Below are 27,457 nucleotides of genomic sequence, written 5' to 3'. Positions count from 1 at the left end.
AATTATGGTGACTGTAGATTGATAAGTACTCTCCTAAGATAGGTCTATTGTGCCTTCAATCTATGTCACAGGGTTCGGTGAACCTGAAGGTTCAGGTTCGAAATTCGCCGAACCTGAAAAAAATTTGAAATTCGTTCAGGTTCGCCGAACCTGAAAGTTGAACCTGAACGGCGAACCTGAATGAATTCGAACCTAATCGAACCTAATCGAACCTGAAAAATCGAACTTGAAAATCGAACCTGAACGTATTTTAACGCGAATTTCAACGGTTTTTTTTGAGGTTCGATGGTTTTTTTGGCAGTTTTATTTGCCTGTTTACGAGAAAACCTTGGGTCGCATACTGGTTTTCTTCATCGCTTCCCGCCAAAATTTTCTTTATAAACGATGGTGCCGGAAGGATTTGGCACAAGCTGTCGAGTGCGTTTGATTGTCAATTTGTCATTGCGTTGTATGCTGTGGTCTTGCGTTTGAGATCGCTGTGAGTGTGGTCTTGTTGCCCAGTGCCCAAAAGGCAGTGATAAATAACAGCATTTACAAAGCATATCAATCTATACTACTATGGCTGATGTGTCAAGCAGTGGACTCTTCAAGTTTGTCGTTGGCGCCAACTTGCTTCAAGCTTGACGAACTTGTTGGAGCTGCGTTTTTCTTTTCTGTTGTTCATTTTCTGCTGTTCCTTTTCTGCTATATTTTCTGTTATTCCTTTTCTGCTGTTCCATTTTTTCTGCTGTTCCTTTTCTACTGTTCCTCTTGTTCAAACTTTAACTTAGTACATTGTTTGGCATTTTATTAAAATTTTGAGGACCGCTAAACTAATTAAAAGTCTGATATAAATACTGAAAAGTCTGGTAATAAACATAGCACTGAGCAGTGGTATGATTCACCCATTTCTGTTTATAAATCTGGAATTTCCAGCTTCGATAAATAATGTTGTTGGTAGCCACTGTACAGTGTCCTTATGACTTCCTTATTATATTAGCATTGATGATGACTCACTAGATGAGCCAAATGATGGAATTCCATGTGTTGATGACTTTGATGATATTTAAAATTTTGAAAATTGAAGATGTCCTACAATGATGTGTATGTTTAAATTTTGATCATGTTTTGATTATGTGATTTTTTAAAAGATTACTAGTATTTGACATTCATTTAAATTTTGAAGACTGAAAATTATGTCATTTCTTTTTGCAAACTACTATTGTGTATGTTTACATTTAACTAGATGTTAGAATGATTACATTATTCATGTATGTTTACTAATAAGAATTTGTATTCATGTGTTTATGGATCGATTTTGAATTTTCTATTATTTTGTCATATATAGATATATATATATAAATATATATATATTGAAAAATATGTATAGTCGAACCTAATGCCGAACCTCATTCGAACCTGATCGGAAAATTCGAATTCGAATCGAACTTAATCATTGTCGAACTCGAATTCGAACTCGAACTGTGTGACATAGCCTTCAATCAATTTGATTTTATGCACTCAGTAGGAGTCTAGGCTCCTTTTCTTGGTGGCTGAGACTTCAATATACGTCGTTTGAAATGTAATTATGCCCAGAACAAGAGGAGGTCTCGGCTTCTTCTGAAGTTATTCCTTCTAGCTTTCAAATAGGCCTTCAACTCGGATCTATGAAGACTGATTCAAACTTGCAAGATGACCCCTTTTAACAAGGTATTGTTCAACCACAAACATGTTCAGAATTTCGGTTCTTTTAAGTAGACCTAATAGGTTTCGGTCCTATTATGCTCAGAAGCTCGCTCTTGGATCTCTTTATAGAGAATGGGTCTCGGTCTTTAATGAGACTTCAGAAATTTCAGCTCCTTTGATAAGGTGACAGTAGCTAGCCTTTTAGAGCTTCTGATGTAAGACTTGAGCTCAGAACTATTGATGGAGACTTGTCTCTTTTACAAGGTAATGCCAATAAGTAGATTTCAGAACTATTGAACTACTGTGCAATTTCAGATCCTTTTTGGTGAGGGCTTTAGACCTTGTAAGGTGACTCTTGACCCTCGCTCTTCTTGTCATGATGCTCGACCTTCCCTAGGCTGCTTATCTAGCCTTTCGGTCCTCCAAAATTTTTTCATGCCCTTGCTCTTCTAGTATAGGTCTGCAATTTTGTCAGAGAAAAGGACTAATAAAAGGTGCCCAAAAATTTGTTCTCTTTTTCAATGTATTCAGCCTAGAGTGGGCTATTAGATTAGCCCTTCGGTCTCTTAGAACAAGGCTTGTATGCCCTTCAAATACCCATGCTCTTCCTGTGTATGCTTGCGGCCTTATCACTGCAATGAGAGCTAGATGGAGTGCCTAGAAATTCGATCCTTTCTGTCTAGGAGCTCGGTTCTTAGATAGATGCCTTCCTTGAGATGGATTGGAGCCAAGGAGATCTTCTTTTCTGCCTTTTCTTCAAAGCCCTAGCTCTGATTCCATGTTGAGAAATGTAGGGCAGAGACATATTAGGGTTTTCTTAAATGATTTCTCTTTCAATTGACAAGTTCTTGTGATGTTTATTACATTATTTCTTCATTATTAATTTGTTATGTTCATCATCAAGATAAATGCCAATAAGAAGATCACAATGCAAACAAAAGAGAGACCAGAAATAGGCTCCAAGCTAGAGCAAAACTCACTGAGGGGAAAACCCAAAGAACTCTTCTTATAGAATCTTTATCAATGAAGACTTCCAAGACCAGAACCTAGACTATCCACCAAGAGACCAGACCAGCCACCCAAACAAAGACAAAATCTGCTTCTCTTCATAAGTTCAGACTTGTGAGAATTCTATCCTTCCACAAAAAACTTGGTTTCCAAGAGAGGAAAAACTAAAGCAGAATTACTCCCAAGAACTTTCACTGCCTTTCTGCTCTTCTTCGTACTCTTTTCTTTTTCTGCCTCATACCTGCTTCAATCGAATGTGTGTATCCTAGATAGAGGACGAATTCCTCCTTTTATAGCCTTTTCAAGTGGGTGCTCAAGCCTCTTCTAGGCCGACATCATGGGGCTGACCAACCTGATCTCTTAGGTATCTTTAGACTTTTCCATGACATAATATATTTTTCTTTATATTGATACATGTGCCCTACAAGGGATTACATCATGACTTTGACTTGACTTAATACACAAGCCTAGAGCACATATGGGTGCTTGACCTATGACCAAAAACCATGGGCAAGAAACCCATAAATAATTTTTCTTTTACAAAATACATATTTTCTTTTCTTTCTTTTGACAAGTACAATGATTACATCAATTTATGACATTATTACAATTATGAAGACCGACACTAGTTACATTTTTCAACACAGGATTGGGGGGATTGCAATGTTTCCATTGGATTCTATCATGTATGAGGGTATGGAATTAGCATTTGATTAAGAGCACCAATCCCTCTATGTACGTTATGTTGGATTCCCATTTTGTCACCTTTTGCAAGACTCATTGAACCTTTTATCACCAATCTCCTATGTTGATAACCGCATATTGCCCATGTTATTATGCATTTCTATCCCTCTGAACCCGAAACCCTTTTGACACGCATAACAAGGTAAAAGTTGCTTATTTTCATTAATTCCTATGTCTCTAATGAATTAAATGAATTTTAAGTTGATTTTGATAATGATGAATTGTTTAGCCCAGTTGCTGTACCAACAACGCAGTTCCAATACCTAATCGTAGTTAGCACATTTGCACCCTATTACCACCACCTGTGGATGATATCCATAGGAGATTTTTTTTTCTCCTAGATGGTCCCCAGCCAGCAGCGAGCGACCCCTTGCAGCTACCAGATAGCTCGACGTGCCATCATCTCCACCACCTGAGCCAACCATTATGCTTCCTCGCCCATCTGTTATGATCATATGTTTGAAGGTGGGCCTTCCAACCCCAAAGGTATAACCTTTCATTATGAAGTTGGGTATTTTGGCTTACTTATCATGGACACTTTTGGGCATGGATTAGTGGGGGGATTCGGTGGAAAGAATGGGCTTGGTTTGTACTCTTGTTTCCTCTGTCCAACTTGGTGGTTAACCTTGTATCCTAGTCCCATGGGATCTCCTTTATTGGCTACTAGATTTAGGAATGACACTACATGGGAAATCTTGATTTTGGTTGCGTGGTCCTGTTTCCCGACACCACATACATCACTCCCCTCCACTCATTATAACCCCTTTCACCATATTTCCCATCTGGGACCACATTTGTCCATTGGATCCACAAGGAGTTAACCTCCCCCTCCCCTTGTCCACACTTTGGGTTCGACCTGGAACGATGCCTCAGAGATTGATGCAGCTAAAAAGAAAGTAAAAAGCATAATTTGGCCACTCTCAACAGGAAATGTACCATAAGATGCAAAAGATGGTCTGGACATACAAATTTAGCATGTGGGCAAAAACCAACGTGAGCTCTACCCTCTATCATTATGGCCATCACTTTGCTTCTTAAGGCGCCTATATGAGCCCCTTGCATCATTAAGGAACCCATGATTGCCCCAACCCTTGGTGGGCGATGAACTGCCTAACATTAAGGAGGTATTCACTGCTACATCATTCACATCATGCTCTCATCCCTTGGAGCCCCGAGCAGTTATATAAGAAAAATCAATAAAAGGAAAAAGGCATATGAAGAAGGGTGGAAAAACAAAGGCTAGGGTAACTCATGTACCACGATTTCTCCCTCCTACATTCATACACCCAAGTGTGGGCTTCCCTCATCATGGCTACCCTTGTACTGTGGCATGTGGCTTGGAGCCTTCCCCTGATGTCCCACTTTGTTCCATCATTATATCACATGACACCTACCACTTAAGGGATGTACCATGGACCTATCACTCCCTTAGAGGTTGAAACCACTTAATAGGGTCCTTGATTAACCTCCTTCTTGAACTTGGAGACACTTGTATGTTCTAAAGCTCATTATGGAAGGGCATGCCACTGTGAAGTGTCCACTTGGTTCCATGATTTGTAAGCTCATTTACTCAATTGCACTGATGATTTATTGCATTGGAAGGTGAGGAGACGCATTGGATATTATACAGGATTGTAGGTGGGTCTTCGTCTGGGGTTTTGGTCCCCTATACGAGGTCCAAGCCCTTTAGAGGGTCATTTGAGCCTTTGTAGGGTGAGCGTAGAGAGACATGGGCCTCCACTATAGCAGAAAGCAGATAGCCACATCCTGGGATCCTTCAGCTCCACTCAATGCTCACTCGCATTCCATTTATTTGACGATGATGATGTACCTAGACCACCTTGCCCAAACGGTGACACACTTGCACCACACACTTGTGCAGTTGTTCTAGGGTCCAAATGAGGATGTGTCTCCCCATGGGAGACAAAGGGAGGGCTTGCATCATTTTTCCAACCCTTATAGATGGGTTCGATCCACTTGGAGACCCATGAGGATGTTTTTGCGCCCCCACAGCCACTTGGGAGCACCACATGTCATTTGCTTGGAGATCAAGTGGCCACCCCCTTCATCACTATTTTTGGATCCCTTCCATCCATTTTGGCACATGTTGGACTTCACTAGGCCTTCCAATGGCCCTCCTAGCTATTGTATTATCATTTCAGCCCTCTTGAGAGGCTTATTTTTCATGTTATGGAGCTATTTGGTGGGCTTGTCACCAATTAGGGTGTTATTTTTCACATTAGAGACACTTTTAGGGGTTTGTTAAGATAATTAGACCCATTGAACTATTAGAGGCTCATATAAATACAAGTGAGGCCACATTTGTAACTCAACATCACTTGGATTTGGATCATATCATCATTGTTTCTTTTGGAATTTTGCTATAGCTATTGAAGGACGAATTGGAGATTCTTTAATGCATTTTGATGTTTGGGTTAATGCTATTCTATTTTGGAGCTTCTCTCTTGCAAATGCAATGGATGGATATACTTTTTTTGCCATGTAAGTTTCTCTTTTATGGGAAATTTTCATTATATGTTTAATGTATGGAATATTGCATCACGATGCTGCTCGTGCTCTGAATTATGCGAAAGTCTTGAATCACTTTGGTAGTCTTGATCTATTGCATGTGTTATTCATTGGGCAAGAAAAAGTGAATGTTCCTGAGAACGCGCGCTCTGCTCCCGCCACCGCTTGCAAACATTAGGTTTGAATCGATCTTCGGCCACTCGGGATGGCCCCTCCGGAGGCTTTGCCGGAGGAGGTAGCTCACCAACATGCCTTCTCTGCCTTGATCAAGTCCATGCCTCCTCAGCGAGCTCGCCCTTCAGTATCAAAGTTCGTGAAAAAACTTGATGGGTTACAGGAAGTTTCTCTCCCTCCAACTTTGCCTAGAATGGCTGCTCTTGCCTTGGCAGAAAAATGACTTATTGGGCAATTTACAGGACTTTGGCCCTCCCCAAAAACAGTCCAGAGGTGGGTGGAAAGGAATTGGATAGACAAAATACAAGGAAAAATCTCTATCAGTTTTTGTGGAAAGGGATATTTTACATTTCATTTTGAGACAAAGGAAGACAAGGATTTAATCTTCCGTAATGGGCCTTATTTCATGGATTCCAAAGGTTTATATTTAAACAAATGGACTCCGGATTTTGACACGGAGCTTGATATTCCTAATGCGGTCCCTGTTTGGGTTAGGCTTCCTCACCTCCCCTTGCATTGCTGGGGCTGTGCGTGCTATTGGGAATGCTGTTGGGAAATACATTGATCGAAGTGAACTGAAAGATAACATGCAGGCCTGTGCCCGCATCTGTGTAAAAGTGGATTTGGGTAAAGGCCTGCCAAAATCCATCAAGCTCAAGGCTGACGACTGGACGCACATTCAGCAGCTTGACTATGAACAGATCCCCTTCAAGTGCAAGGTATGTCACGGGTATGGTCACTTTGCTAATCGTTGCACTAAACTTTCTAATGTAGAAAATAATCCTCAAGAAGAGCAATGGGAAACCGTTAAAAAGAAAAAGACAGCCCCTAATCCTAAACCATCCCATGAAGCAGGTCCTTCCTCTCGACCTCCCCCAACTTCCCCTCCCTCTTCTGCCTCGCCTTCATTTCCTCTCCCTTCTTCCCCACAACCTCCCCTATCTTCTGATCGCCAGCCGGATCCCCTTACCTCTTCTCCCTCTTCCAATCCCTTTCACATCCTCTCTCTTCTCGAGGAATCCCCTCCCTTGATTCAATCTGATCCTACCTCTTCTCCCCTTCCCCAGGTTGTTTCCTCTTCCCTCCCGTCTGATCCTTCCCCTCTCAGAATCACCAGAAGCAATTCCAAGGAGCATGGATCCATTCTAGACAATCAAAAGAAGCCTGGAAGAAAGTCTGCGAAACAACATAGGGATGAAAATGCGCAAAAAGGCATAACATTGGGGCTCCAGAACCCCATTGAATCATATATTCAAGGACCAATAGACAAAGACATAGCAAAAAAAGACAAGGGAGGGAGAGCAACTCCTCGCACCTTTCACCTGAAATGATTAAAATCCTCTCATGGAACAGCAGGGGACTAGGGCACCCCTCCAAATCAAATGCCTTAAAGGATCTTATTAACCAAGAGAAACCAACCATTGTTTTACTCCAAGAAACAAAGCAGAGATAGCCAGAGATGAACAAGATTATTGAACAACATAAGCGCTACAAAGGATGTATATGTGATTCCAGAGGAGCCTCAGGAGGAATTGCTACACTTTGGCTTCAAGATGAATGGAACAGCATAGCAGAAATAGTAGAACAACATTGGGTCAAGATTGTATTGCAGAATATTATCAGTGGTCAACAAATAGTAATTTACAATGTTTATGTCCCGAATCATTACGGGGATAAAGAAGTTTGCTGGGACTCTCTTAGCAATAATATAGTAGAAGAAAACAACAGCAACATCATTTTAGGAGGTGACTTAAACCTCATTTTACATGCTAATGAAAAACGTGGAGGCAGCTTCAACCCAGATCCTTTTAGAAATCAGTTGGAAAATGTTATGCAACATGGTGATCTTGTCGATATCATTCCAAAGAATCGCAAATACACCTGGAGTAATCACAGATTGGGGAGAAATAATATTATGAAAAGGCTCGACCGAATCCTAGTAAATGTATCCCTTCTCTCCACCTTTTCAGCGGTCAACACTTCCATCCTTCCTTTTGCTGCTTCAGACCATTATCCCACTGCTTTAACCCTTGAATTCCTCTGCACCCTGGGCCCTCTCCCTTTTAAATACAGTGCTTTATGGAATGACATTGAAGCAGCCAAAGTGTTGGTCCAGCAAACTTGGTGCCAACATGTCGAAGGATCCCCAAGTTTTATTTGGGAAAGCAAACTTAGAAATGTAAAGAATGCTCTCAAGAATTGGGCAAAAACCCAATATAAAGAGCCAGAAGCAAAGAAAAGAGAAGTGAAAGCCAAAATTGAAGAACTTCACTATGCACTAGAAAAGCAAGAATATTATCAGGCTGAAAAAAAATCAAGAAAATCTTTACAGTCAGCTATACAGTATCAGAAGAGAAGAGGAAGAAAAATGGCGAATTAAATCAAGGCAGACTTGGTTGAAGAGTGGAGACAGGAACACGACTTTCTTCCATAAGCAAGCCACTGTTCGGCAAATCGGGAATAATATAACAGCTATCACAGATAACGCAGGAACTCAACACAATGATCAAACTGCCATCAAAAACGCTGCCTCAGAACATTTTAAAGAGTTGCTAACTGAATCAGGGGAGGACGAAAACTACGCTGACTTCCTACAACATTTGCCAAAATAGATTGCAACAGAAGCAAATGAAACGCTGACAGAGCAAATAAAAGAAGAAGAAATCAAGGAAGCAATATGGGGCCTCCAGCGAGACAAGGCACCAGGGCCGGACAACTTTCCTATTTGTTTTTATAGGGAGTAGTGGGAAATGATAAAAAAGGACCTCATCAAATACTTTAAATGGATTTAGAGGAAAGATAAATTAGGAGGCTACACAAATTCAACACATCTGGCCCTCATTCCAAAGGAGAACCGGCCTTCAAATTTCTCCCGTTTCCGGCCCATATCCTTATGTAATTCTTCCTACAAAATTTTCACAAAAATTCTTGCTTCCCGTCTCAAACCAATATTGCCTATGTTAATCTCTGAAAACCAAGGTGGCTTTATGACAAATAGGCACATTTCAGATTCTATTCTCTTAGTCTAGGAAGCCATTCACTCAAGCCATTCTAGAAATGAAAAGGGCTTCATCCTGAAATTGGACTTGGCAAACGCTTTTGACAGGGTTAAACACTCCTTTCTATTTGCTGTTCTTCAAAAAATGGGCTTCTCATCCTTCTTTATTGATCTCATAAGAGCCTATATCTCTGGCCCTTGGATAGCTCCCCTTATTAATGGCAGACCCGACCCTGCCTTTCAATCTTCAAGAGGATTAAGGCAAGGCTGTCCTCTGTCCCCCTACTTTTTCCTTTTAATGGCCGAGTCCTTTAGTTGCGCCCTTGACCATAAGCGGCAGACAGGCCTCATCACTGGAATCAAATTTGAAGATGGAGTGAAAAACATCAATCACTCCCAATTTGCTGATGATACCCTACTGATTGGAGGGGCGTCCGCAATCATAGCTCGAAGATTCAAATCTTTATTTGACAAATTCATGAGATATTCAAGGGGAATGATTACTCACTTCAAAAGTTGTATTTATGGATGGAATGCCTCAACTCAAACGCTTCAAAACATATCCAACATCTTCGGTGTGCCTTGCAAGTTAAATTGGCACCATTTCAGTTATTTGGGAATGCCAGTGAATATAGGAAACGCAAGAGTTGATGTTTGGGAAACAACTTTAGATAAAATGAAAAGAAAAGTTCAAAAGTGGGGAGCCTCTTGGCTCAACCCAGTTGGATGATTGGTACTGCTCAAATCGGGCCTTTCCTCTCTTCCTCTTTACCAATTCTCCCTTGCCTAGGCTCCAGCGTCTTTTCTCCGCAAAATGGACAGTATTCTCAGGTTTTTCCTTTGGCAGGGAGGAAAAAATGAAATGAGAAAATATAACTTGGTTGGATGGAAACAGGTAATTCAAAACCAAGAAAAAGGAGGTCTTGGAATTAGATCCCCATCTCTCACCAATCAGCCTTTGGCGGCAAGAGAGTCTGGAGGCTTATTGAAGACCAATCAGCTTGGTGGAAAAAAGTTTTGGAGGCCAAATATCTCAGCCACCCAAGGCAGCATCTGCTTACAACTGAAATACCCAACAGGAACATCACAAGGATTTGGAAACTCTGTAAAAAAGCCATCTCCTTTATGGCTCAACATGTCTCCAAGGTTCCCAAAGGCGGCAGCAAAATCAACATTGGCACTGATAAAATTATGGGGAACTAGCCAATTAGCAGTATTCCAGGTATGGCTCCAATAATTCTCTTTCTTCAAAGTAAAGGAATATACAGTTTAAATCAAATTTCGCAATGGGATACAAATACCCAAGCTTGGAAGAGATGGAGCCTTCCTCCCATCCCTCAACGACTCAAAGAGAATCTTGACAACTTTCAGATACACCTCCACAACATTGCTCCTACAATAAAAAATGGCAAGGATGGATTCCGATGGGACCCCACTGGCACCAGCTACTCAATACAAGCAGGATACAATTATCTATGCAACAGGGACTACCCGGCACCAACATGGACACATTGGAAAACAGTGTGGAAATCAGAAGCCATCCCTAAGGTGAAATTTTTTATGTGGACCCTCTTAAAAGAAAAAACTCTCACTGCAGAAAATCTTAAAAAAAAGGCATTGCTGGACCCTCCAGATGCCCTAATTGCCAAGAAGCGGAGGAGTCCATCCAGCACCTCTTCATTTCGTGTCCTTTTGCTTTTTCTTGTTGGAACAGTATTACCCCAATCGTTCCCTTCACCTGGAACTCTCAGCAATCCATTAGGGAAGTCCTTAACAACTGGAAAAAAAACTACCCCTGCCAATTCATGAAAAACAACATTGCCAAGAGAGTGTGGGATGCCTTCCCATTTGCCCTCTTATGGAGGATCTGGATTGCTAGGAACAACAAGATCTTTAAAAGACCACAATTAGGCATCTTTGCAGCAAGGCTAAAAGCCTCGCGATAGAAACCATCGCTTCTAAGAGCACAAAAAAATGGACATGACAAGTCTTTGGGTTGAAGAAAAAGATTTCATAAGGAGTCTGATAGATAAGATCAGTATCCTGCCAGCAGCGAAAATCAACAACAACTTCAATAGCAATCATAGTCACAACTGGAAAATCCGACTAAAGCAGGATGACTTCAACAAGTGGCTCCGCACTAGCAACACCCACTCCTTGTTCTTTGACGGTGCCTCCAAATCAAATCCAGGAGTAGCGGGAGCAGGGGGAGTTATCTACAATCCTAATGGTGAGCCCTTAGTCACCTTTGAGTGGGGATTAGGGATCCTCTCAAACAACAGAGCAGAGGCTCTGGTGCTCTATCAAGGAATTCTTCAACTACAAATTCATGGAATCAAGAAAGCTATGATCTTCGGCGATTCTGCTATCATTATCAGTTTAATGACTAGCAAACGAAAAGCCTCCAACATCTTCTTACAGCAAACCATCAATAGATACCAAGTCATGATCAATCAAACTCAGGATTTCCAATTTTACCATATCCTTCGGACCATCAGTCGGGAAGTTGATAAACGCGACAGCCAAGCTTGTATAAGACCAAAAGGAAATATCTTCTGTAACAACGAGGAACAATTCCAATTTCTTCCATGACTCCCATGACTTGTAAAAAATTTTCATATCTAAAGACTCACATCTTGCTCAGGGTGTACCTTGACCAAATCAAAAACAATCTAGAGGCTATCTGTTCCACGCCGCCAGAAATCCTCCCTTTTCTCCCTGCAGTCTCCTCAGATTTTTTGAATCCATGTTGCCCGTGCAGAATCTGTGACCACCTATTTGCTTCAGCGTCAGACTTTATTTTTTCTGAAATTTCTTATCGCTCTGCTCTCGATTCTCTGAGCCCTCTTTCCTCCCTCTTCCTTGCTCTTCAGATCCCTTGTTTGGTTTTCACTGTCTCGTCGATTACAGCTTGCTGGAGCAGTATTTCAGCGTTTCTTCAGGACAGAGCCGAGGACCTCCAGATGGCCCGCAACAAAGATTGTCTTCACTGTCGAGACTTGCAGGAAGAATTTGAGCAAATCAGAACGCATCAATGCCTCTTGGATGAGAAAATTGATTCCGCTACCAGGATAATCACTACTAAAGGAACAACCGATCTAAAAGAATAGTAGAGAAGGAACAACAGAAAAGGAACAAAAAAAAAAACGGAACAGCAGAAAAGGAGCAACAGAAAATACAGCAGAAAAAGGATAGCAGAAAAGGAACAACAGGAAAAAAGGAACAGCAGAAAGTCACATAAGTATAGATTAGATGTTATGTAAAGTTTGTTTACTTCTTTTTCAGTGTGTCCGAATCTATTCCTGTGTCAGTACTTTTCAAGTTGAAAATGAAAGCATAGCAGAATGCTTTAATGTAATCCAGTTCCAAGCTCATCCTGCGAGCTATACTCATGTTAATACTGGAGCTTAGCCTCCCTATCTTTTTTTGAATACAACCAACAGCCGAATTTGTAAAAAAGAAAAGAAAAAGTGAATGTTCCTAGGGGTCATCTTTGAAAACCTAACCCTAAAACTCCATTATTTGGCATGTCAAAGTATAAATCCTTGTTGTAGTTGGGTAGTTGCTTCAGTAGGGCATGCAAAGTTGCAATGAGGCTCTTTGATAGAACAAAACCCTAAATCAATCTCATTCTTGACTCCATTCTCCCAATAGACTAGGAACTGGTCCTAAATCCTTGGTGATCACATTAACTTAACGAAACATGATTCTTTCACCTCTTTACTTCCTCTTTTCTTTGTCCCCTAAGGATAAGATGATTTTCTAGGGCTTGGTGCAAAATTTTAGGGAGGAGGAATTTTAGGATTTTGTCTAGACAAGTTTCTTCATTTATGTCTCCTCTAGGCATCCTTTTGTTTTGAATGGATTTCGATGGTGGAATTTCAAATAAATTGATGCCCTAGCTAACACAAAGAGGGAACCCTTGAAGCTCCTTTGACTTGGGGATTTCTTGAAGGTTTGCACTTTGTAGTTCATCATTCAAAACCTTTTCTCTTAACTATAGGTGATCATTGGATGAGCCTTTACCATAGTATATCTCTCAACCCTTAGTCTCTTATAGTATTTTTCTCAAGGGGTTTTTCGTGGAAAGTCATCCTAGCTTCTCCCAAAGCTCACACTTTAATTGAATCTTTCCATTGAATGAGCCATCCTTGCCTCACTTTGAACCCTAGTATAAACACATCAATCACAAGTGAGGGATTTTGGAAGTTTTGATCTTAGGCATTCATCATTTTTGAATATTCCTAAACCCGAGGTCATCCTTCCCTCAAGCCTTTCTTGGAGAGCCCTTCTTTTGCTTCTAAAACAAACAACCTATTATCTGAGCCTCTCCTTTGAATGGGCATTGGAAATCACATTGTGCATTGTTATTGACCTCATCATTCTAGTGATTTCCCTATATCGAGACTCCTCCCATCGGTGAAAGTCCGTAAAGAGCAGGGGACATTGACTGAGGTGACAATGGGTCCTTGTCCCATTGTTGCCACTTGATCTAGTAGTAGTCCCTTTGGAACCCCTGCTAAGTTAAGCGGTAACACACCCTTCTAGAAGAACTTCTGCACATGTGAAGCTCCAACTCCAAAACAATGTTGCATGTTAAAGTTTTCATACAATCAACTTCAGGCTTGATTTTTGAGGAGATGAGGGCGAATATGAAAATTCTGAAACATGGGTTTTGTGTTGGAAGAATTTGTCATTGATGTCAAAGGGTGAGTGGGCCAACATTTGTTTGGTGATTTGTGTGTTCAAATCAAGTAAATTTGGGTACAAGGACCCTCTAAATTGATAGCCCTCGTCACACCATTTTGTTTGATAGGTGGCACGCCTTGTGGGTCCTCCAGGTTGGAGAGATATTAGTTTTTGAAGTCTAATGCCCTAAAGATGGTTTGGCACCAACTCCTTTGAGCCAAAAGTTTATGGCCTTAAACACTTCTTTGCTGCCCTAAAAAAGGGTCAAAACTATATTCTAATAGGCCTAAACTCATGTGCCCTAATCAACCTTGAAAGAAAACTACTTGAAAGGCAACGATTGGTTTTTTTGAGTACCCTAAGCCTCTTCTAAGAAGGTTGGTTCACCTCCTTTAGGTTGGCTCCTATTGAATGGGTTATTTCAAAATAAAGTTAATTGTTGTAGCATTGGTTGACTCTGTTATAGACATGTCTTTTCAAAGGATGAAGTTGGCCCCATTATAGGCATGTTCAACCAATATTTATAACCCTAATCGTGGGCAAATCTGGGCAAGCAAATTTGATGATTTGTCTAAGATTGAAGGAGTAATCAGAGTTCTGAAGCTTCATTGAATATTTGTAAAGAAAGGCCGAGATTTAAGGAAAAACTCCGAGTGTCCATTTCATGGAAGGGAACCTTGTTAGGAGATTGTCTTCCTTTGACTTTTGAGATTGACATTGTTTAGATGCTTGTTTGTGTTGAAGTGCTTTACATTTTGTAGAAGAAACCCAAAGGAGTCTTATCTTGAAGTTTGAATGGATTTGAGTGAAGTCTTTGTTCCGTCAATATCTGCTAGTGTCCATTTCATGGAAGGAAACCTTGTTAGGAGATTGTCTCCTTGGGTTATTGAGATTGACTATTTTGGATGCTTGTTTATGTTGAAGTGATTTACTTTTTGTAGAAGAAACCCATTGGAGTCCTATTTAATGATAAAGAGCCTTCATGAACTTTCTCGTGGTATGACAATGCACCAATTCATGTGTGCCTGTCCTTGTGGACTACAATGAAAGTGTAGAGATGGCACATTTACAACAATTGTGAGATTATTGGGGTGGACACTTGTTAAGTTATGGTTATGTTCTATGCTTATAATAGTTTACTTCTTTTTCTTATTATATTCCACAGATTAGCAATCACATGTACATAAAGTAAAGTGCAGATAGAACATTAAACGATTGACAGAAAACAAGCCAAGACAAGAGACACAAGATGTGGCGGCTAGCCAGGACAAACCCCACAGTGTGTGGGGAAACCCTTTGATCAAATCTTCTTTTATCTTCAATAATTCAACAGAGAGAAATAGTACAATAAATCTGATTCATATCAGCAGTAGAAAACCCTAGATCAGCAGCATCAGCAATAGCGGCTTCATCATCAAACTAGGGCAGAGCATATCTCACAAACCGATCGTCGGATCGGCTTGATTCCACCACCAAAAGTTGCGGCTTTCAGAGGAGGTTCAGATGAACCTACAACGCAGTTTAGATGAGATCTTCTAGTCCACGCAGGTCAATCTTTACTTCTGCAGTTGTAGCTTCAGTTTTGGTAGCTTTCGGCTTCAAACTAGGGCAGTCGATATCTTGCAAACTGTCCGTCGGATTGACTTGATTCCACCATCAAAAGTTGCGGCTTTCAGAGGAGGTTTAGATGAACCTACAACGCAGTTCAGATGAGGAGATCTTCTAGTCCACGCAAGTCAATCTTTACTTCTGCAGTTGCAGCTTCAGGTTCAACAGCTTCCGGCTTCACATGTGTGAGAGAGAGACCCTTTTCTGCGTAGTAGAGAAGAGACTCTTTTCTGTGCAGTAGAGAGGGAGAGATGTGATGAGATGAGTGAGTCCAAATGAGGAAAAGTCCTATATTTATACACAATGTTGGTGTTTGAATAGATGCGACTGTTGGGCTTCTGAGCCTACATGAGTTGTGGGTCGGCTTGATAATAATTCCATAATCAAAATAAATTCATATCTCCATGAATACTTATCGGATTCGGATGATCTTTATATCAATCCTACACCTCTCGACGAGAGGAATCTAATAAAAATATTATCAGCCATGAATAAGATGACCTACATGAAGTTTTGCCCTAGTTGCCAATTTTAATACTCCCTCTCAACTAGGAAGAACTTCATCTGCAATCTGTCTATCGGTCATTACTATTCATCCATCAAATGCACTGCCCTGTATAGCCTGTCCCTTGCCCTGCTCTGCTCTATTCTGCCTGTTCTGCTTTGTCTTGTTCTGCCCTGTACTGATCTGTATTGCTCTGCTCTATTCTGCTCTGCTCTTGCATTGTTCTGTTTTGCTCTGCTCTTGCATTGTTTTGTTCTGCTCTGCTCTTGTCCGAATTATGAAGAAGAAGAAATGATCGAGGATGTATCATACTGACTCAAAGTCAGTCTCAGAGTATGTACCACTGGTCCCAGACCAGTCTCAACCGACTCGAAGTCAGTGTCATAGTGAGTACAACTCCATTGGTCCCAGACCAGTATCATCCTCCACTGACTCAAAATCAGTCTCAAAGTGCGTACCAGTGGTCCCAAACCAGTGTCAACCGACCCGAAGTCAGCTTCATAGTAAGTACCACTCCTACCATTGGTCCCAGACTAGTATTGCAGTCTCAGAGAGTGTACCACTGGTCCCAGACCAGTCTCAACTGGCCCGAAGTCAGCATCATAGTGTGTACCACTCTCACTAGTCCCACACCAGTACTGCATTGACTTGAAGTCAGTCTCAGAGTATGTACCACTGGTCCTAGACTAGTCTCAACCGACCCGAAGTCAGTGTCATAGTATGGTACAACTCCTACCACTGGTCCCAGACCAGTATCATTGATCCCAGATCAATGGAGGTCATCCTAGCGTAGGGAGTATGGTAGATACAACGATGCGTCCATCGGTACTACTATGGTCCCTAACTTCATTTCCCTGCTCATTGATCAGATGAGAGGTACTTCCCATGAGTCCCAAACTGCATGGGTAGGATGCCTTGACAGGAGAACTAATCAATCCCGTCCTCACAGGAGAACACATCAATCCTGCTACAATCGCCATGGAGAACACATCAATCCAGGCCACCATGGAGAACACATCAATCTAGGCCTCACAGGAGAACACATCAATCCTGCTACAATCGCCATGGAGAACACATCAATCCAGGCCTCATAGGAGAACACATCAATCCTGCTACAATGTTGCCATGGGGTGTACATGTATACCACCAGGGGATAGTGAATCATCCTGTGGTCGTATGCTGCTCCAAGAAGCACCCCGCACCCCCCTGGAGCTCCCAGAGCTCAATGTATCATACATGACCCTCATCGGAGGGTCTTTGAACAACTCCAAGTTGTTCTCGGAAAGTCAGAAATTTTACTTTCCCAAGCGGTTTTGTCAGAATGTTGGCGAACTGTTCATATGTACCGTTATGTTGGAGCCTTATAGCTCCCCGCTGCACCATATCTCAAATATAGTGGTATCTGATATCGATATGCTTGGAGCGATCATGATATACGGGATTCTCTGACAAACGAATCCCACTCTGGTTGTCACAAAAGATCACGGTGGTATCCAATGTAAATCCAAACAGTTCACTGTAGAGCTTTTGCAACCAAACTGCCTCACAGGAGGCCATGCTGGCAGCAATATACTTTGCTTCAGCGGTGCTCAAGGCCACCGACTTTTGCTTCCTGCTCATCCAGGATATCGAAGCAGATCCCAAGAAGAAACAACACCTGGAAGTGCTCTTACGGTCCTCCACATTGCCTGCCCAATCAGCATCTGTGTATCCAAATAATCTCACATCTCCGACAGTGTATCTTAACCCATAAGTGATAATGCCACGAAGATATCTCAACAGATTCTTGGCACCAATCCAATGTATGTGGTGGGGTTCAACCATATGTTGACTCAACGTGTTGACTGCGAAGCATATATCTGGATGGGAGTTCACTAGGAACATTAATGCTCCGATGAGTTACCGATACTCAATAACATTTCGTAAAACAGGTCCAACAACACTACCACTTAACTTCTTGAAGTCAAGCTCCATCGGGGTAGTTACAGGCTTGCAGTCCACCATACCGAATCTTTCCAATATCTTCACCACATATTTTCCTTGAGATAGGAAAGTTTCTCCTGGCTTCTACCACACTTCAAGTCCTAGGAAATAGTGCATCAGTCCTAGGTCCTCCATTTCAAATTCAGAAGCTAGCTCCCTCTTACATTTGAGAATGATAGGGTCTGAACCTGTTAGAAAGAGGTCATCCACATACAACACCAGTGTGAGAGGTTTGTCATCTTCAACCTTAAAGTAAAGGTTAGGATCGGCTTCACTCCGAGTGAATCCCAGCTTCATCAAGTAGCTGCGATCCTCTCATACCATGCTCGGGGTGCTTGCTTAAGCCCATAGAGAGCTTTCTTCAACCCGCATACATGAGATTTTCGATCATAAATTTCAAATCCTTCGGGTTGCTCCACATAGACCTCTTCTTTGATTGAGTCGTGCAAGAACGCGGTCTTGACATCCATATGATGTAGGTTCCATCCTTGTGAAGCGACAAGGGCTATGATCGAGCAGATGGTCGTATATCTGGCAACAGGTGCAAATATTTCATCATAGTCTATACCTTCCTTCTGGGAGAAACCACGAGCAACAAAACGAGCCTTATACTTTTCCGTATTTCCATCTGCTGCATGCTTTATCTTGTAAAGCCATTTGTAAGTAGCAATTGTCTTGTCCTGGGGTCTGGGAACTACTTCCCAGACATCATTCTTCATGATAGACTCATATTCTTCGGTCATAGCATCCTTCCATACTTGATGCTTGGCGGCATCTGAGAATGATGAAGGCTCATTTTGTATGATCGTGCTCATGATGGTCAGGTATCCCTGATACCTATTAGATTTCTTACTTTCACGAAAGGTTCCTCGGGGTGCAGCATGTCCTTCAGCATCATCAAGTAGCCCCCTAAGCCATGAAGACCTCTTTCTAGAGGAGGAAGGCTCATGTGGAGGAGGATCAATCGGATCCATGGGTTCTTCTACATCAGGCATTGATTCATCATCCTTTTCTTTCGGTTCCCTGGTGTCGGCTTTTCGAGAGCTCCTCAAAGTCGGAAGATTGTTCACCTTGCTGAGAGCCATATCTTCGTCAAAGGTGACATCATGACTAATTACGACTTCCCTTTGATTGGCTACATAGATTATATAGCCTTTAGTATGTTCACCATAGCCCACGAAAATTCCCTTCTTTCCAGATGCACCCAATTTATTTCTTTTCTCTTTCGGCACATGAAAATATATAGGGCTTCCAAAAATTCTAAAATGAGAAACATCAGGTTTCTTACTGGTGAACTTTTCTTCAGGAGTCTTGGAACCCAATGCTTGATGAGGGCATCGATTTTGTACATATACTGTAGTGTTTGTAGCTTCAGCCCATAGGAACTTCGGAAGTCTTTGATCATGTAGCATGGCCCGGACAGCTTCCATAATTGTGCGGTTCTTCCTTGTTGCCACACCATTCTGTTGAGGAGTATATGGTGTAGTAGTCTCCCTCTTGATGCCAGCCTCTTTACAAAAATCATGGAACTCATTAGATTCATATTCAGTCCCATTATCAGTTCTTAAGATCTTGATCTTCTTTTCGGTTTGATTCTTGATCAGGGCTTTGAAGTGTCGAAACCAAGAGAACACTTCATCCTTCTTTTTCAAGAAGTATATCCAGGTCTTTCGAGAATAGTCATCTGTAAAAGTAAGATAATATGAGTATCCTCCCAAGGAGTTCACAGGCATCATATAAGATATGTCTGAGTGAACTAGTTGTAATATATCGGAGGTCTTGCTTTGACTTGAAGGGAATGGTCCCCTTTTGAGCTTTCCTTCGACACATCCCGGACATACACCTTCTTTCTCTACTTGGAATTCGGGCATCCCTGTTACCATCTGTCTTACATCAGGTAGAGATTTGTAATGAAGGTGGGCAAACCTCTGATGCCAAAGTTCGGACTGAAGAGTTGTGTCACAAGACATGATACCTCGCGGACTTCCACCGACTTGATATAAAGAATCAACTCGAAACGCAAGAGTGAAAGCATCTTTAACATTATTTTTTCATATACGTACCTTGCCATCGCTGAAGGTTACCTTGTAGCCTTTGTCTTCCATTGCCGAGATGGATATCAGGTTCTTTTTGAGATCAGGTACATATAATACATCTTGTAAGTGAATCGTATTACCTTGATTCAATTTGAGAGAAACATTGCCTACACCTTTCACGGGGTATTTCATGTCATCTCCAAGGACAATTTCTAGGTTAGTTTCTTTCTCTACCAGATTATGGAGTACTTCTTTGTAACCAGTGAAGTGCCTTGAGGCACCACTATCAATGAGCCAAATTCCCATTGAGTCCGAAGGAGCGGAGGTAGATAGAGCAGCTGGTAGATAATATTCAGCCTGCTTATTGTCAACAGTGTTAGATTCATACCTGGAATTTCTAGCCTTCTTGAATGGTTGCCCTCTTCCTTGATTTCCAGCATTCCTTTTACCTTTGCTGTTGAATTTTCCATTCCTTCGATTACCATGAGAGGATTTTGATCATCGTCACGGTGAAAGTCCTTTCTATCAGGAGATTCCCTTGCATAGTGACCTGCTTTATTACAAAAGAAACATCGTCCTTTTCTTCCACCCTTAGGTCCAGCCGTTCTTTTCGATTTAGACCCAGAATTATTTCTTTCTTAGCATGAGAAGAAAAAGCAGCAGGAGGACCTTTAGGCAAGGGCATTTCTTGCTCTTCTACCCTTTTTTCTTCTTGAATGCATCTAGCCATTAATTCCTCGAAACCAGGAATTACATCATTGTTCAGAAGAGTAGTCCTGAACATGTACCATTTAGATGGTAATCCTCCAAGAGTTGTGAGTGCCATTTCTCTGTCAGTAATAGTCTCCCCAATAGATAGGAGATCGTTCTTGATCTCATTGGTTCTTAAGAAGGATGCTTGCATACTCTCATCTTTACCCTTCCTGATTTCCCTCAGCTTATTTCTAAGAAACAAAACTTGATTTGCATCATTAACTTTAAATAAACTCACCAGTGTATCGTAGATTTCCTTGGAGGTATCTAGTTCAGAGATGTAGGCCACCAAGCATTTGTCCATAGAGTCCCGGATGATCTTCGCTTTAATTTCTCTGTTCTTCCATTTGTTCCTGGCAGCAGGAGGTGCATTTGATGGAGGCTCAACAATATTGCCTCTCACATGATCCAACACTCCTTGATCCTCAAAGGTTAGATCGATAGACATCTTCCATCCGTGATAGTCAGCTTTCTCACGGAGCTTGTCTTTGGCAAGAAAGAGTGTTGAGGACCCCATCGTTCTTTTAGGATAGATTTGCCAATCTTCTCTTCGGTGATTGCTCTTGCTCTTGCTCGGGATTTGTCTTCACCTCAGCTCTGATACCATGTCAAGTTATGGTTATGTTCTATGCTTATAACAGTTTACTTCTTTTTCTTATTATATTCCACAAATTAGCAATCACATGTACATAAAGTAAAGTGTAGATAGAACATTAAACGATCGACAGAAAGCAAGCCAAGACAAGAGACACAAGATGTGGTGGCTAACCAGGGACAAACCCCACAGTGTGTGGGGAAACCCTTTGATCAAATCTTCATTTATCTTCAATAATTCAGCAGAGAGAAATAGTACAATAAATTTGATTCATATCAGCAGTAGCAAACCCTAGATCAGTAGCAATAGCATTAGCGGCTTCATCATCAAACTAGGGCAGACCATATCTCACAAACCGACCGTCGGATCGGCTTGATTCCACCACCAAAAGTTGCGGCTTTCAGAGGAGGTTCAGATGAACCGACAACGCAGTTCAGATGAAGAGATCTTCTAGTCCACGCAGGTCAATATTTACTTCTGCAGTTGTAGCTTCAGTTTTGGCAGCTTCCGGCTTCAAACTAGGGCAGTCGATATCTTGCAAACCGTCCATCGGATTGACTTGATTCCACCACCAAAAATTGCGGCTTTCAGAGGAGGTTCAGATGAACCTACAACATAGTTCAAATGTGGAGTTCTTCTAGTCCACGCAGGTCAATCTTTACTTCTGCAGTTGCATCTCAGGTTCAACAGCTTCTGGCTTCACATGTGTGAGAGAGAGACCATTTTCTGTGCAGTAGAGAAGAGACTCTTTTCTGCGCAGTAGAGAGAGAGAGATGTGATGAGATGAGTGAGTCCAAATGAGGAAAAGTCCTCCCATATTTATACACAATGTTGGTGTTTGAATAGATGCGACTGTTGGGCTTCTGAGCCTACATAAGTTGTAGGTCAGCTTGATAATAATTCCGTAATCAAAATAAATTCATATCTCCATGAATACTTATCGGAATCGGATAATCTTTATATCAATCCTACACCTCTCGACGAGAGGAATCTAATAAAAATATTATCAGCCATGAATAAGATGACCCACATGAAGTTTTGCCCTAGTTGCCAATTTTAACAACACTCTTGCAATATGAGCAAGGAGCAACATGGGAATTCCTAGTTAACACCTCACCATGGTGATAACAATGCTTGCCATAGGGTAGGATGATAGGTTTCTGAGAGGTAGGAATACAAGCACAACTGGCCTCCTCTGGCATATAACAAGGTATTTCCTACTTTTCCACTAGCCATTCGTGACAATTTGAAGCTTCTCGAGCTAGTGGTGACTTGTGGTTGACAATGATTCTTCAGTTTTTCGCTGGGATTTGTTATGACCTAAAAATCACTCAAACAATGTTACATGTTATCATTGAAAAATGTCATTAATCCATCAAGATAAAGGTTTGCAAAGTCTATTAGTCAGTAGCTCAAAACTAAGTGATTAATTTTATAAAATGGGATTTTCCTCATTCATGCAAATCCACAGTTCTGCTTTAGCATGGATTCATGTGACTTTTCCTTCAACAGTTGTACGGATCTGTAGACATGACGTTCGTATCAAAAGGCACAATAAGTCTTACCAAATTAAGATAGTGGCAAGTATACATTGCGAATGGTATCGTTAAGGGCTCAATGCCGTTTATGGAGGGGTACTTAGAGCCTCCAAGGCTTCATCATATTCATTCCAAATGTGAGAGATCAACAGCTTCATTGAATGAGCCAACGACCATGAATGCTTGGAAACACTATAAATATTAAATAGTAAATACCAATCTTGGGCGACCAATTAAAAAAGAAGAAATACATTGTCATGCTGCCAAACCCTATTTGGAATTCTCTAAATATCCAAGCTTGATTGCGTGAACATTGTGAACTCGCAAGTTTCACGATTGAAAGACTTGGCAAGCTTCTTCAAAAGGGGAGAGAGAGCTAGCAAAAGGAGAGAAGGACCTTCCTTTGGAGGCTAGGAGAGGGTTGATCTTGCTCAAATGCCTTCTCCTTAGTGTCTCTCTTTGTAGATCATTGCCACCTCATCAATCATCAATAAAATGTGTTGCTTCCTATTACTCTCTGTGTTTATTGTGTTTGTTGTTTGCTTTATTAATTCTCTCACGGTAGAATCTAATAAGCTTTTTTTCTAAGTTTATGTTCAACACTAACCTTTGACTATTACATTGTGTAGGTTTCAACTCTTGCACAAGAAAAGAATTTGGGACATCCATGCAACCAATTCCACACAACAGGGTCTAGTGCCAAACGATTGTAGTGAGCCCCTTTTGCTGTTGGCTTGGTCCCTACAATTTACTGTTTATGCTCAGTTGAAATGCACTGTGATTTTTGCTTGTATCAGCTTATGTTTATTTTGGATTTATGTATATTTGTGTCTATATATAATGAGTGTTTTGCCTTAAGCCAACCCGCTCTGTGAGTTTGCTTAGACTTTGCTAGCACTTGTGGACACTGCATGTGTGATCCACCTGTTTTTTTGTATAATCTATACCTATTGTTATAGTAACAATCAAAGGAAGCTTTTATGTCTGAGAAAGAGACTATTTAGATATATTATGTGTATACAAATGACACACCCTCCCCTATGCAACCCATAACTAGATTTCAAAAGTGGTACCCCCGCACCATCACTTATACACCTTTGCTACTTAGGTACGAATATAGGTCTGGTAGTGTCCTATCTATAGTTTATGTAAAGGTAAAGGAAGCCTTTATTAGATCTTGTTCAAAAACTTGAAAAGTGGCCAATCTCAGAATGCAATTTCTTCCTTAGTTTTGTTAAGGAACATGTTTGGGTCAAGTTTCGAAAAGGAGGGTTGGATGGCGAATAATGCATGGAGATCAAGCTGTTAAGCTTTGGTGATTGGCTATTCAACTATTGTCCTAGGTCTTCAGCTCCTCGATGTGTGACAGGAATTGGAGTATTTGTTTCTTTTTAAGTCGGTGAGGAGGAATAGGCTCTAGAAGATGTGAAGCATGAACAAGGGTTAAGAAATACCATATAAATATATGCCAAAAAGCTTGAATTACTGTAGAAGTTTTAATTATGATATATAGAGTTGAAATCTGAAGGAGAAATGTGCATCAATTGATGAGAAAGCAGTGTGACTTTTTCGTTAAAATGGTCTGACATGCCCCCTCGACCAGTCTGGCATGCTAAGGTCACCCCGATATAGTACTTTAGGGAAGGGTAAAGAAGGAGATTCTAAAGTCAAATTTGACCAATTTTTTAATGTATTTAAGATTCATAGTGATGCTTCTTTTTTCACAGCTATCTTAAACAGGGGTCATAGCCTTAAGAAACCTTTTTGTGAGCTGATTCAATTTTCATCCATTTAGGAGGGAGGAAAAAAACAAGAACAGGTCAAAATATGAGAGATTTTCTCTTAAAAAGAACTTTCTTCAAAGAAAGGAAAAGAAAAGAACAAAAACTGAAAGTCATAGTCTCAGAATTTGATGGAGAATCTTTTAATGGCAAATTAAAAAAATTGGATTCTCCTTCCTTCGGCACTGGGATATACATTATATCCTTTTTTCTTAATTCAGGATTGATCTTTATTCAATTGTATATTGTTTACTTATTTGGGTTCACCCTACTGTTAGTTATTTGTTATCTGTTATTTTACTGGTGTAGATTCCGGTTTTTATCTTTCATTTTCAGGACATTCCTTAGGCACTTCAGTATTGTCATTGTTGCTTGATGTACTTTTGATCTCCATAATATATTATTTCTTTCTTTCTTATTTTTGCCAATCTAACTGTTAGAATCTCAAAATTTCAATGCTTTTTTTATCTTATTGTTGATGTCATATCCTTGGTGCGTGAAAATTTGTGTTAGCTTCAAACTAAACTATCTTGTACACTTCCATAATTACATTCCATGTTACATGCAGGTAGTGACAAACAAGGTTTAATGGCAGCCTTAGCAACAACTGAAGTTTGTGATACATATCCACGCCTTGTGGAGAATGGTGAGCTTCGTGTCTTGCAACCAATTTTCCAGATATATGGTCGACGTCGAGCTTTCTCTGGACCTATTGTAACACTCAAGGTCTTTGAGGACAATGTCCTTTTGCGGGAATTCCTTGAGGAGAGAGGTAATGGAAGAGTTTTGGTAGTTGATGGAGGAGGAAGCCTTAGATGTGCCATACTGGGGGGCAATGTAGTTGTATCTGCTCAAAACAATGGCTGGTCTGGAATAATTGTCACTGGCTGCATAAGGGACGTTGATGAAATAAACAGATGCGACATTGGTATAAGAGCACTGACGTCTAACCCACTGAAGGCCAACAAGAAGGGTATGGGTGAAAAACATGTGCCTATTTACATTGCTGGTACCCGCATTCTTCCGGGGGAATGGTGTTATGCTGACAGTGATGGTATTCTTGTTTCACAGCAAGAGTTATCACTGTGAGATAATAAAATTCATCAGTTTCAGATTGTGACTTTCATGTCCTGTGGAACATATATTTGACTCGAGTTAGATTCTAATAGTATTAATTGATAGATTCTGAAAATTGAGGAATATCTCTGGTCATGAAAATCTTCTTCTCATGTGATCTTTTATGCTCAGCTTTTGAGGTTTAATGATTATGTTTCCGATAGTCTTAACTGGGTGATAAGATATTAAGAAGTTTGTGCATGTTGATCTAAAGGTTTAGCAAGTATTATCGGACCATCATAAGAGATAGATTATGAAACTCAGGGACTTGCTATTTTTAATCCAAAATAACATTTATTCTTTGTGTTTTTGCCAAATTAACATTTATTTCCCTTGGCACCACTAGTGATTTGCAATATCCAGTTGTTGAGAACATATAAGTGGGCAACGGTGAGAGTTGCAACAGTATCTAGCATAGATTTAACAAGTATTGTTGGATCATTATAAGAAAATAAACTACAGAACCAAGGGGATCTAGTTGACAACATAGTTAAAAGTAGGCATGGTGCTACTGTATCGATACATCTTCATAAACAGAAAAATATGAACAAGTTCTAATGATGTGAGAAACTCCAGCTTGGTGTTTTGATTAAACATCCATATTCACACCTAAAAGGTTACGAGTTCCAAAATAAAAATTCCAATGGATTTAGCCAATCTAATCAGACCTTATAAGAAATACACTAGGCATCTGGGGATCAAAATCCAGTAGTTTAGAAAGTAGTTGTAAATAACCCAGGGACAAAAATCTCAATGATAGCTTGCTTGGGTCATAGGTTTGATAATAATTGAGAACATAGTTGAAAGGAGAATCCTAGCAATGGCTAGCTTGGATAATAGATGTACAGCAAAATTACAGTAGTTGAGAACAAAGACGGAAGGATAATCCCAACGATAGCTAGCTTGGACAGTAGGATGATTACATCAAAATCATAGCAGTTGAGAACATAGTTGGAAGGTGAATACGTATGATGGCTACGTTGGATAATAGGCGTGATTATCGTAGGTAGATTAGAGCACAAGATCAAACTAATAGCTGGCCCAGCTATCGACTATTTTAAAAAGCCTACTTTGGTGAGTTATCAACTTCACTACTGGTTCACAACTTCAAAGGATACTGGATACTTACAGGATATGAGCTTGTTGACTAATGGCAGTAGAGAATTTGTTAGACATCTCTCAGATTCCATCCTCATTAGCAGCAACAATACTCCTGCTGTAACTGTTAACTAGATTCATTATCATTTAGATTTTGTGCTTTGAATGCAATGGTAATTATGTAGACTGAGCTAATGGATTCTTGTGTCAACTACTAATAAATATTAAATTCACTCCTACTAGTCCCTACTGAATCTTGTAATTGCACGGTTTGGTGCAGATGTGTGAAATAAAATCAACCAGAAAACAGTGATAAGCATGGCATCATATTAGAATTCAAGTAAAATAATACGCTTGCTTAGAAAATTTGAAGGCTTTCAGTGCATTCAAAGTATTCAAACCCTTTTAATATAAGGAATGTTTTATTCGGTTTATTTATTTATTTTACTGTTTGGCAGATTTGGGAAGCCATGGCAGTTCTCTCTATATGTTAAGGATTCAAATGATGTAAAATAATATATACAATTAAATGCTGTATAGCCAAACTGGACAAGATGGAGCACATTATATTATGAGTAATATTGGTTGAAATATATTCATGTTAGAATAATGACATGTGATAATTGAAGTGAAAATA

The 27,457-nt window shown here is 40.5% G+C and overlaps 1 protein-coding gene across 4 annotated transcripts in view; it reads left to right on the top strand.

Moving 5' to 3' along the window:
* Positions 1-25,808, top strand: part of LOC149172496 (putative 4-hydroxy-4-methyl-2-oxoglutarate aldolase 2) — a 136,328-nt gene extending 110,520 nt beyond the window's left edge. For 2 of the 4 annotated variants that reach the window (XM_089424330.1, XM_089424332.1), the window contains exons 2-3: positions 23,455-23,537; positions 25,175-25,808. In XM_089424330.1, the coding sequence (XP_089280456.1) occupies positions 25,195-25,695 (501 nt within the window). In that variant the 5' untranslated portion in view covers positions 23,455-23,537; positions 25,175-25,194 and the 3' untranslated portion in view covers positions 25,696-25,808. The remainder of the gene's footprint in view (positions 1-23,454; positions 23,538-25,174) is intronic. The other 2 variants (XM_089424334.1, XM_089424331.1) reach the window with 1 other exon arrangement.
* Positions 25,809-27,457: the final 1,649 nt, after the last annotated feature.

Source organism: Pinus tabuliformis, chromosome 4_2, assembly GCF_031772625.1.
Source record: "Pinus tabuliformis cultivar Carrire ecotype Pingquan chromosome 4_2, CPIR1, whole genome shotgun sequence".
Taxonomy (NCBI): Eukaryota; Viridiplantae; Streptophyta; class Pinopsida; order Pinales; family Pinaceae; genus Pinus; species Pinus tabuliformis.
This window is presented reverse-complemented; position numbering and strand designations above follow the sequence as displayed.